The sequence below is a fragment of the Candoia aspera genome, chromosome 3, assembly GCF_035149785.1.
Source record: "Candoia aspera isolate rCanAsp1 chromosome 3, rCanAsp1.hap2, whole genome shotgun sequence".
NCBI lineage: Eukaryota > Metazoa > Chordata > Lepidosauria > Squamata > Boidae > Candoia > Candoia aspera.
In genome coordinates, this window is record NC_086155.1 from 172,492,070 (window position 1) to 172,505,157 (window position 13,088).

General features: G+C 42.2%; 1 protein-coding gene across 1 annotated transcript in view; it reads left to right on the plus strand.

The window, feature by feature from the left end:
- CHD7 (chromodomain helicase DNA binding protein 7) overlaps positions 1-13,088 on the plus strand; it is a 203,949-nt gene that overhangs the window by 136,858 nt on the left and 54,003 nt on the right. Inside the window, exons 9-10 of the mRNA XM_063299329.1 lie at positions 428-542; positions 5,267-5,350. Coding sequence (XP_063155399.1) covers positions 428-542; positions 5,267-5,350 — 199 coding nt within the window. The remainder of the gene's footprint in view (positions 1-427; positions 543-5,266; positions 5,351-13,088) is intronic.

Genomic DNA, 13,088 nt, shown 5'->3' on the forward strand with positions numbered 1-13,088 from the left:
AAATAACAGCTGATTATGCATAAAGCTAAGTCATAAGTCAATTCAACACAACAGTAAGCCAAAAGCAAGGACATCACATTCTGCTGTACTATCACCTACAAACCAGAGATTGTTTTTTGTCCTTTGTTTCTCCAATCACAGTGATTATTACTGGCAATATGTACTTAAGTTTTAAAATATTTTTTTCTCTAAATATTTAGGGAGATGAAGATATTAGTAAAGGAGGAAGTATAGTCTCCTATCTTCTACATTTAATCAAAATGTTTATTGCCATCCTTTCTGAAAATATTAAATGATGCCTTAAAACTATACAACTTACTGTATGTACTAATTTTAAGACAATTATATTATTAATGTAATTGTTTTACATAAATATTAAGCTGATAAATAGTATGTGTGCTGTTATTATTTTTCTTCCTTCTTTTAGTTCTTACCTCCACTGTCAATGGGCATCTGTGGAAGTACTGGACAAAGACAGGAGAATTCAACAGAAGATTAAAAGATTTAAAGCAAAGCAGGCTCAAAATAAGTTCCTTTCAGAGGTATATTTTGTATTATTTTAATTAGATGAAATCATGTAGTAAGTCTGAAGTTCACTGATAACTCCATCAAGTGAAGGCCAATCATTTCTATTCATTGTACCTGCAGCTTCTTTTGAAAACTGTTCAGAACTTAAGCAGGTGCATAATATGGTAGCTTATCATAGTGGAACAGTCATCAGGCTCTAGCTCTAGATCTCATATGTCTGTGAATACTTATATGCATTGAAGAGATTACGCCTGACATATTGTAAGATGGTGGTCTCCCAGAGCTTTCTTTTTATAATACTCTATGTAGGCTGGATGAATTATTTTTTTATTAAATATTTTGAAAACAGACATTTAGGCACGCAGTCCACTGATGTTTTAATTCCCTTGACATTTTAATGGTTTTAGCTCTTGTGTTTATTGATTGATTTTAAACTGTACTTCATCAAGCCTTTTGTATTGTTGCAATTTTTAGATTTTATTGTATTGTTGTTTTAAAATGATTGAATGATTCTAGAGAACTAGTTTTATAGGTATATGTACAAATAAAAGTAAATAATTATTCCCCCTTTCCCACAATGTTGTCACATTTTCCAGAAGATTTTTGAATTTCAGTCCAGTCTGTTTCAAGTAAACTAGAGCTAGTTGAGACATGAGTTTACAGGAAATCTGTAAGCTAGTGATCTGAGCAATACGAATCATTTACATCTTCATGTCAAATCAAGTAACTAAGGAACCTGAGTAAAAAACATGTTAGTCTAGTTTTAAATCTTTATTTCATATAACATTTATTTATACTTAACACTCAGATGTTTTTCTGGGCAAACTGGCTAAATAGTGGTTTGTCTGTCTCTATCATTAGCATGAATGCTGAGCTGCCCACCAAGTTATTCTTGATAATCATAGTTCAGTACTGAAAGCTCATTTAGTGAGTCAATGGTGAGTTTTATGGCTACCATATCTAGGTGAAATAATGGGAAGATCTAATTTTGTCAGCCTATGGGTTAACACTAAATATCCCCTCACTTTACAGTGTCACTGGGACTGAGTATTTACACTGAAACAGAAGAAGAAGGAACAAAACAGCACACTGTGATCCAAAAGATAGAATATCTACAGGAGGCTCCCCTCTAGGAAATATGGAATTATATAAGTGCCCAAGAATTAATTCATTTTTGTTCACAGTTCTGTCTCAAAAGCTAAAGAAACCTCTAGAGAGATTGATAGAATAAGTTTATTGTGCTGATCTTTAGTAAAGATGGTTTGTAGGACTATAAGTGCAGTCTCTGTTCTATATATCTGTAAATCAAACTGGTGGAGAGCTTAGAAAATTGTTGCCGGCAGCTCGGTATCAGCTGCAGGGAATGCTTGAAAACAAAGTATGACCATAAGTAGCTAAAGATTTCATAAGCAATGTAATTTATTTGGGTGCTGTTCTCAGTAGACTATGACATTGGTGTCTGGAACTTGACAAACTGAAGTTTAATTTAGGCAAGCTAGTTCTGATCAGTGTAACATATGACTTAGTCACATGCACTACATGCTACATGGGATTGCCTTTGGAAAGTATTCACAAACCATTGCTGGTTCAGAATGCTACAGCTGGAATAATTTCTGGTGATTATTTTTCTTACTAAATTATACCAATTTTGTTTAATTTTTCTTCAATTTCTGTGTTCGAGATGCCAATTATTTCCTATTAAACCCTATTTGGGATTGGGATTTTTGATAAAATGCTTCCTCCGTTATAAACCATCCTATAAATTATGAGCAGAATACTTTGTTGCCAGAAGAGTGGTAATTTCATGATTGTGGAAGCCTTTGGAGATTATGGTCATCTTCTGGACAGTTTTGTTGTTTATTCGTTCAGTCGCTTCCAACTCTTCGTGACTTCATGGACCAGCCCATGCCAGAGCTTCCTGTCGGTCGTCAACACCCCCAGCTCCCCCAGGGACGAGTCCGTCACCTCTGGAATATCATCTATCCATCTTGCCCTTGGTTGGCCCCTCTTCCTTTTGCCTTCCACTCTCCCTAGCATCAGTATCTTCTCCAGGGTGCCCTGTCTTCTCATTATGTGGCCAAAGTATTTCAGTTTGGCCTTTAATATCGTTCCCTCAAGTGAGCAGTCTGGCTTAATTTCCTGGAGGATGGACTGGTTTGATCTTCTTGCAGTCCAAGGCACTCTCAGAATTTTCCTCCAACATCACAGTTCCAAAGCATCGATCTTCCTTCTCTCAGCCTTCCGTATGGTCCAGCTCTCGCAGCCATATGTTACTACTGGGAATACCATTGCTTTAACTATGCAGACCTTTGTTGTCAGCGTGATGTCTCTGCTCTTAACTATTTTATCGAGATTTGTCATTGCTCTTCTCCCAAGGATTAAGCGTCTTCTGATTTCCTGACTGTAGTCAGTATCTGCAGTAAACTTCGCACCTAGAAATACAAAGTCTTTCACTGCTTCTACATTTTCTCCCTCTATTTGCCAGTTATCAATCAAGCTGGTTGCCATAATCTTGGTTTTTTTCAGGTTTAGCTGCAGTCCGGTTTAGCTGCAATTAGTTGCACTTTCTTCTTTCATCTTTTGAACAGTTCAGCTGGGATGCCGTCGTCTCCTGCTGCCTTGTTATTAGCAATGCTTCTTAAGGCCCATTCAACGTCACTCTTCAGTATGTCTGGCTCTAGCTCCCTGACCACACCGTCAAAGCTATCCCCGATATTGTTATCCTTCCTATACAGGTCTTCTGTATATTCTTGCCACCTTTTCTTGATCTCTTCTTCTTCTGTTAGGTCCTTGCCATCTTTGTTTTTGATCATACCCATTTTGGCCTGGAATTTACCTCCGATGTTTCTAATTTTCTGGAAGAGGTCTCTTGTCCTTCCTATTCTATTGTCTTTTTCTACTTCCGCGCATTGCTTGTTTAAAAATAATTCCTCATCTCTTCTGGCTAACCTCTGGAATTTTGCATTTAATTTGGCATATCTCCCCCTATCGCTGTTGCCTTTTGCTTTCCTTCTTTCTTGGGCTACTTCTAGTGTCTCAGCAGACAGCCATTTTGCCTTCTTGGTTTTCTCTTTCTTTGGGATGTATTTTGTTGCCGCCTCCTGAACAATGTTGCGAACTTCTGTCCAGAGTTCTTCCGGGACCCTATCTACTAAGTCCAGTCCCTTAAATCTATTCTTCACCTCCACTGCATATTCCTTAGGAATATTAGTGAGCTCATATCTAGCTGATCTGTGGGTCTTCCTTAATCTCTTTAGTCTGATCCTAAATTGTGCAATAAGAAGTTAAATTGTGCAATAAGAAGTTCTGGACAGTTAGTAAAGTCATATTTATGCTGTCATGATCATGAAGCAGTTTTAAAGTTCTTCCTTTGTTTTATCCCAACTTATTCTGGGAATTAGTTGTTACTATTACAAATCTCTTGTTAGACCAAAGATAGAAGAAAATGTTTTAGATTTTTTCAGCATTTTCCTATGTCTGAAAAAGGTGTGAGACTCAGATGTTCCCAATTAGCTTTCTCAAAGTGGGATGTCCATGGGTCCTGCTTATACGCAGCTTCATAAATTCATCCTTTTGGTCAGCAGGTGAGAGTGAACAAAGTTAATCCACATTAACAGGATCAAATAACAACTCAGAATAGTTCCTAAATCATGATGAAATTATGCATTTTTCTCTGCAAATTAAGCAGCAAACTCGCTACAATGAGCTAATTAATTTTTTTAGAGACAGCCCAATTTAAAACACCACTTGGCATCCAAAATAGTTTCTCTGGGTGGATTTTCTTCCAACTTCATGGTATAATCAATTAAAAAGAAACTTTGACTTAATTGGTTGGGTTTGGCATGAATCAAGAGAATCTGTACTCTCCATTCTCTTCTCAAAATCGTATGTGACTCTTCTATAGAATATCAAGTTCCATGATGGAAAGTCAAGGGAAGGGATACATAGAAGTAACTGTTAATGGCCAAAGTTATCTGGTATATCAGATATCTACCAGGCAACAACCAAGTAGCTGTCCAAAACTGCCCTGCAAGATGTGGTAATCTCTGCCTTCATAATATGCCAATCCAAAAATAACAATAATGTGTCTGGAAGTCCGTGAACTTCCCAGTTACTCAGAAAGCTCTGTGTGTATTTCAATAATAATTTGCCTTTTAGATTAGACCAATAAGCACATAAGAGAAATCAAAGTATGTATTTACAATAGATTTTATTTGCACACTATCATGTACGAGTTTTTACATACATGTAGGAACATACCAGAAGTAAGAAGATAATCAGCAATATAAAGTAGGAACCGAAAAGGGTATCTAATTTATTTCTTCAGGAATAATGATTTCTGAATTTGGTTTATACAGTAATTAGGTGACTTCTGTAAGTATATTTCTACAGCATTTAGTTTTCAAAATTTCAACTTCTGTACTGCAAGCTGCAATCTTCAAGAATGCTAAATGCATCATATGCTATAAGCTTTTTAAGCTGCTCATTAGTGAATCATAATTTCACACTTCATTTAAAATATTCTTAAACACTGTTGCACAATAAAAAGTTTTACACAATAATTAAGAGGCCCAGTTAACAAAGTCTAAGAAGTTCAATTCCCTCATAAGGAACTATCTTTCTGGATTGTTGCATTTCAATTATAGTTTGCCAAACATGCATTTTATATTACAGTGTCCCTACTTTTTTTTAACTTACTGAATTTTTGTTCTCTTTATGTGTGCTTGTCCTTGAACAGATAGATGATGAACTTTTTAATCCTGATTATGTTGAAGTTGATCGAATAATGGATATTTCACATAGCAAGGATGATAATGGAGAGGTAAGTTTATTTTCAAATTTTTTTTTTTGCAGTTGTTTGACAGCAGATTAAAATGAAGTATGTCATACATTGCTAAAACTACTTTCAGATCCCATATATTTTTTGGATATGCATTAATTTTAAAATTATACTACTTGAACACCCATACACTTCACCTAGTCAAAAAATTGGCATACCAATTTTTACTAATAATAGAAATATGTCAATATGAAAAATATGGGAATAGGAAATAAAGAGGAAGATAAGTTGGTTACAATGTTACAAAGATTTTATTTTGTAACGAGCACTGCATTTGTGCTTCATGCAAACTTTAAAGTTTGGCTAATGTAATAATACTGTTATATTTCCTTTTTGAATAGTACTTATTTTTACTTTTCTCCATATAAGTTAAAATTTCAAAATTCATAAAAGAGACAGACCTTCTGAAAAATAAATCACATAAAATGAAAAATAATTAAACATGTATGATGTAATTATTTTAAAGCTTCAAATTTAGGAAGAGCTCTTAAGTGACATATTTATTAAGAATTCTATATTAATGATATGGTTGTCAAATCATTGTTAAAAATCAATGTTATTATCACCCTATCCATATACTGGATATATATATTATAATAGATTTTAGGTAGCATATTAGCATATGGAAGACCCCATACTTTATGATGCTTTCTTTGTCACTGCTTACATAGGTTGGTTATAAATTGTTTTAATTATGGGCAGTAGAATGTCTCCTAGAGCAGTGTTTCTTCAAGTGTGGTCCTAGGACCCCTGGGGAATCTGCCAAGGCTGCCTCAAGGGTCTGCAAAATCAAAATTATTTGCCAGCCTATGTTGAAAAATAATACAATATTAAAATCCCATCAAACAGTCATGAAAAGTGGCAGCAAAAGCATTAACTTTAATTTTTAATTTGGTAAATATCGATAAATATAACCCGTACAAACAAAAGCTTTTTTGGGTTCCTCCATAATTTTTAAAAATGGGGAGGGTCATGAGAGAAAAAAGTTCAAGAAACACTGTCCTAGAGTATTTTTGCTTTTACATCTCTAGGGAAAATAATCCTCACTACTTTCAGTCTTCAGGAAAACCTTTATTTTGAAATACAGCATCACCTTATTCTTCAATGTGGGCATTGTGATTTACTTATATGGATTCTGCTCATGCATGCTAGCCCATGCATAGATTTCCAAATTTAAGGTTTTGGGCAGGAGACTTGGGTATTCCAGAGCATCTTTTATAGTGAGATCTGGGCTTTTGTTCAAACATCAGTGCTCTTTTCAGTGTTCCAGTGATAGTTCCTTGGCAGTTCACCTTGGATGGGTTTGTGTTGTTGTTTTGTTTTTGTTTTTGTTTTGAAATGGACTTTGCCAACAGGCTGGTGTTGCATTCCCACCAAAATAATTGCTTATTGGTATTTCCTCAATTGCAATTTTGCAGTAAACGAATTCCAAAACTTTTTTTTTTAATTAAGAAGTAATCCCAGAAATAATGTTAGGCACTGAGAGAGCCAGCTTCTCCTCACTGTAGAAAGCCTCTCTTGGGGTACATATGCTTATATATATATATATAAACATACATACATACACACACACACACACACACACACATACATATACACATACACATACACACACAGTATGTACATACATACATACAGTATATATACACACACATTTACATATACACATATATATACGTACATGCATACACACACATACAAATTGGTGATTAAGGAGTGGGGTGGCTGGACTTAGTGTACCTTTAAGACTACAGTGCGGCATGGAAAATGGTGAAATCCTGCGCCTTCCAGCTGATCTTACCAGGTGAATGTGTAGCTCAGTTTGCAATCTTTTGACTATAATCAGCCTTTCAGAGGACAGATGGGGTGATTTCTGGAATTCTCCTTGATCTGGAGAACACTTTTGGGCTTCAGGAAGACCTGCCTGAGCCCAAAAAAAACACCGCTCTGTCAGTTTCGCCTTGTCATGCGCTGCCTGCCTCTGAATAATGCACAGACACTGGTTCGATGGATCAGGCTCTGGTTTATTCACAGCGCAGTTACAGCGTCGGAAGAAAAAAGCTGAGAGTGACAGGAGCGCGCCGGTGCGGGGTTTAAATACCCCGCGCCGGTCAGCGCCCCCTCACTCGCGGTCACGTCACCCCCTTTTGTCCAATACGTTGCCCTGCCGGTGGGTGAGGGGTTGTGAGGCCCCGCTGGCGTTCCGGGATCGCCCATCATCGGGTTTTCTATTCATCCGGTGATTGCTGTCAGCTGGGCGATCTCCGTTGTATTGGCGCTGATGGCTTGGATGTGCTCCGTGATCCGTTTAGTTATTGTTTGTTGGCCGTTAGTCGTTGTGAGTTGATGGCTACTTATCTTGAGCCCCTTCTCCTATTTCCTTGCTATTGTCATGTGTGCCATTGCGCTGATGACTTCAGCTCAACGGCACTCATGACATACTGCCCCCTGTCCGAATAGTGCTCCCCCCCGGTTTTCTGGTTTTTTTTTTTTTTTTTTTTTTCGGTGGAGCTGTCAAATTGCTCCTCCCTCTACCACGTGCCTTCCCAGGGTGTGTCCATAGTGCGCATGCCCGGGTCACGTCCTGGCGTGCGCATGCTCCAGCCACACCCTGTTTGTTTGGCTCAGTTCGGCGAGGAGAGAGGCGTGGCTGGTCGGGTGCTTATCAGCTCCAGGTAGGACCCTTCTTTTTTTTTTTTTTTTATTTAAAGTGCGTCGCCTTTGTTATAGCTCCTGGGCGTTGCCCCCAGGTTGCCCTGTTGACTTGCTTGCCACTCCCCCGCGGCCGGGGGGCGGGGGGAGGGTGCTGGCGAACGCTTGTCACCGCCTCGTGGGCCCGGGGCGGGGGGAGTGAGTCCCGGGGGGGGAGGTCCACCCAAGTCGCGGGCTTGGGGGGGCCCTTTTCCTTGGGGCACGGGAGGCGGGGGGGGCCTGCGGGGGGGGTTTTTTGCAGGGGACGGCTTGCTGACCTTGGTTGTGGCTTGTCGGGGTATGCCCGGTGAAATGCTCTGGTCAGGTCAGGCGCGTTAACGTTGTGCGCCGCCACCCATTCCGGGTGGGGGAAGTGTTTCCACCTGACCAGATAGTGTAGAGTTCCTCGTTGCTTGCGGGAGTCGAGTATGTCCCTTATCTCGAAGTGGTGTTGCCCGTCGATCATCACCGGTGAGGGCTGTGGCGTGCTTGGGTGCCATCGAGAGGTGGTTGCCGGTTTCAGGAGGCTGGTGTGGAACACCGGGTGGAGTCTCCGTAGGTTGTGTGGCAGGTCCAAGCGTATTGCTACTGGGTTCACTATTTGGGTGACTCGGAACGGCCCGATGTACTTAGGCCCCAGTTTTTTCGAGGGTTGGGGTGGCTTTAGGAACTTGGTGGATAGGTAGGCCATATCCCCCGCTTGGAACGTCGGTTGTTGGCGCCGGTGCTTGTCGGCCTGCTCTTTGTAAGCTGCCTGTGCATCCTTCAGCGCCGCCGTGATTATTGGCCATGATTCCGCGATCTTCCGTCCCCAGTCGCTAGCGTCCACCTGGGGTTCCGGGGGTTGAGGTAGCTCCGGTATGGGGACAAAGTCGCGCCCCGAGACTACTTCGAACGGAGTTTTCCCCGTGCTCGTGTGGACGGCGTTGTTGTATGCGACTTCGGCGAACGGGAGCAGTTCAGCCCAGTCGTCTTGGTGATAGTTAGTATATGAGCGTATGAATTGCTCTAAGGTGGCATTAAGAACCTCTGTGGCTCCGTCCGTCTGGGGGTGCCAGGCCGTAGATAGGGCTTGTTGGGTCCCCGTCAGCTTTAGGAAGGCCCGCCAGAATTTGGAGGTGAACTGTGTGCCCCTGTCGGTCACCACACGTGCGGGACATCCGTGTAGCCTGTACACGTGGATGAGGAAGAGTTTGGCTAGCTGTTGTGCGGATGGGACCGACGTGCAGGGGATGAAGTGGGCCTGCTTTGAGAAGTAGTCCTTCACCACCCAAATGGCCGTTTTCTTCTGGCTGGGTGGGAGGTCCACTATAAAATCCATAGAGATTTCCTCCCATGGGCGGGAGGGTTCTGCCACCCGTTGTAATAGCCCCGCAGGTTTGCCTGGTGCCCGTTTGGCCCTAGCGCACGTTGGGCAGGACGCTACGTATGCTTTTACGTCTCGCCTGAGCGCGGGCCACCAGAATTGACGCCGTGTTAGGTGTAGGGTCTTGAGGAACCCAAAGTGTCCCGCTTGTTTGGCGTCGTGTGACCTATGCAAGATCGCCTGGCGTTGCGAGTCCGGGACATAGATTCTGCCTTCCCCCCATGCCAGGTCCTGTGCCATCGTTACCTTGTCGGGGTTTGCCAGGAACCAGGGGTCGGTTTTGAGGGCGGCGGCGAGGTCCGTGCGCATTCCCCCTGGTAGTTGCGGTTGGCTTCTTCTGGTCGCAGGTTGTCCCGCCGTCGGCTGCGCCGTAGAGTCGAGCTGCCTCCGAGCGCCGCTTCGGGTGGTCACGGCCATCCCCAGTTGCGAGGCGGATAGGACCGTCCCAATGGTGTCTGGGGCGGGCTCTTCGTCTTGGGGCAGTCGGGAGAGGGCGTCGGCCAGGAAGTTCTTTTTGCCCGGCATGAACTTCAGCTGGAAATTAAAGCGGCTGAAGAATTGGGCCCATCGGACCTGTTTTGGGCTAAGGCGTCTGGGCGTTCGTAGGGCCTCGAGGTTCCGGTGGTCGGTCCAGACCTCGAATGGTTGGGTGGCTCCCTCGAGTAGGTGTCGCCATGTCTCTAGCGCCGATTTTACCGCGAAGGCTTCTTTCTCCCAGACGTGCCATCGCCTTTCTGTCTCGGAGAACTTCCTTGACAGGTAGGCGCATGGTTTCAGGAGTCCCGTGGGGTCCTTTTGGAGCAGGATGGCCCCCAGGGAGAAGTCTGAGGCGTCGGCTTGGACCACGAACGGCCGTTCTGGGTCCGGGTGCGCGAGGATTGGCTCCGTGGTGAACAGCGCTTTCAGCTTGTTGAATGCGGTCTGGCACGCGGGAGTCCAATTCAACACTGTGCCCGGGTTCTTGGCGCGTCGGGTGTCCCCCACCCCTTTGGTTTTGAGGAGGTCCGTTAGGGGGAGGGCTATCTCTGCGAACCCCCGGGCGAATGACCTGTAAAAATTCGCGAATCCGAGGAAGCTCTGGAGTTGGCGTCTGTTGCGGGGGCGCTCCCAGTTTAGCACCGCCTCGACTTTTGCGGGGTCCATTTCTATGCCGTCCCCGGAGATTCGGTACCCCAGGTAGTCTAGGCGCGCTTTGTGAAACTCGCACTTTGTAGGCTTGGCATAGAGCTGCGCCCCTCTGAGCTTGTCAAGGACTTGCCTGACTAGGGTCACATGTTCCTCGTGCGTTTTTGTGTAAATAAGGACGTCGTCGATGTAGACCAGGACCCCTTTGAACAGATGTTCATGCAGTACCTCATTGATGAGCTGCATGAACACCCCAGGGGCCCCCGCGAGTCCGAAGGGCAGCACTTTGTACTGGAAGGCGCCTAGGGGGCAGTTGAACGCAGTCTTCCATTCGTCCCCCTCCCTGATTCGGATGCGATAGTACGCCTCGCGAAGGTCCAATTTGGAAAAGACTTTGCCCGTGGACAGGTGGGCAGTAAACTAGCAACATAGTGTGCAAAGGGCCCGGTTCCCTAGTTGTGCAAATGTAATATCTCTTGGCTGCTATTTGTATTTAATTTCTTTAGGTTCTGTTTTAATTGTTAAACTGTTTTTATGATTGTTTTTATGATTTATAGCCGCTCATCTCAAACCAGAGTCATTAGTTTGAGATGGGTGGCTATATAAATTGAAAAAATAAAATAAAATAAGGATATAGGTCTGGTGGAAAACAAAGGGAGAATACTTGACAGAGTAGATTGGAAATTTTATTCTTCAGCTGCATTGTTCCTCAGGATAATAAATTACTAGGCTTGCCTCACTTAAGTACCAGCATTTTCTTTATGAAAAAGTTTCCCCTTTCTTCACTTTTTTGCTTGATAACAAGGAGATAACAACTGCTAAGGTAATTTACATTGCTAAACAGTAAATGTTGTTCATTACTCAAGAGACTGTGCTGCAGAAACCTTGACTGGTTCAATTGCCCTTCAGCATCACACATGGCTTCACTTCAATGAATTTTCACAGGAGGCTCAGGCCTGAGCTGAGGATTTAATATGGTTTATTTAGTTAGAAGACCAACTAACTATAGGCATGCTAAACTGTGTCCAAAACCAATATTTTGGTATTTATGGAAGATGATATTGTCTGCAGGGAAGATGTGTATCATTAATCCGGATCAAATCATAGGATATTCTGCAAATCAGCTAGATCCAGGCAAATCCATAGAAGACCAAGCTGGGATTTCAGGCAGCACTTTTGATTCCCTTGGCACAATTAGGTCATTCCTCTGAAATTTTATGGTTGGGATTCTATTATAGTGAATTTATGAACAGTGATTTCCCACAGTAACCAGACAGACTATTTCTGTTCTTCTCTTTGATGCCTGCTCTGAGTCCCAGAAATCTGCTTTATGCAAAAAGATAGGGCCTGTTCTCCATAGAATAGCTGGAAAGTGAGTGTCTCTGAGTTATTCCAGGGCAGATTTTTATTCTAATGCTGAAGAAAATGGTGACCTTTATCAGGTCCTTGATCTTCTGGATGCAAATGCCAATCTGCAGTTAGCCAAGTTTCGTATGATTTCATTTTAACCCTTTCCTTTTTAAAGGATGATGGTTTGCCTCAACAGACTGGATTGATACTTATTTTTACAATTACATTGCTCACAACCATCAGTAATTTATAGAGTAGTCAGAGTGGTTAATATTCCATGTTTAATGTTCGACTGTTCCTTTTGGTATAATGACAGGTCTCTAAAGTTTTGCTGTGTGATAGAGAATCTGCTCCTGCAGAATATCATCATACTTTTATATCTGGATTTTTGGTTGTTGGTGGGACTTCTGCATCAGAGACTTAAAGCCAATGTCCATCCTATTTTGTTCCACTTGGAATGATTGGGTTTGCTACTTAATTATAAAAAGTCACACCTTTCTCCCACACAGGTTATCTATTTCATTGGAGCATGCTTAGATAGGAAAAGTGGGATTCTTTCCTTATATGTACTATGTCCATTGGGGTCTCATCTCAAAGTTAACTTGCAGCTACCCTCTTTCAGAGAAACTTATCCCAATATATTGGCAATTATTGCAATTATGCCATTTGCCCATCTCCAGTTCAGGATATTATGATCCTATTTTTTCTAGAAGGTTTCAAACCAAGCAAAAGCCAGCAGTTGTTGTCTTTGGTCACCTCCTTATGTTGTGGACTTTGTGATGGTAGCAGAACCTGGGTTTCTTGTTCTTGCCCTTTGTAACCCCCTTTCTATTGATATTGATACCAGTGCTTCAAACACTGGATGGGAATACATTGTCATCATGGCAAACGCAATGCCTTTATACCAGACCAGACTCTCATAATTATATAAACTAGGTGGAACATCTAAGAATATTCAGGGCACACCAACTGTCAAGTTTCTTTTGATACAAAATAGGGGACAGGTAGCGATAAGCAATTCTGCAAGCTACTGACTGTCCCATTTGGTTGAACTTTTTTCAGACATTCAAATTAGATAGATCTACTTATCATATATTGGAGCACTGTGGTTCATCCAGATGTGGTGATGCCCAAACGTATGGCTTGGAGATTATCAGTTTCATGTTTCTCACCTGCAGTAGCATATTT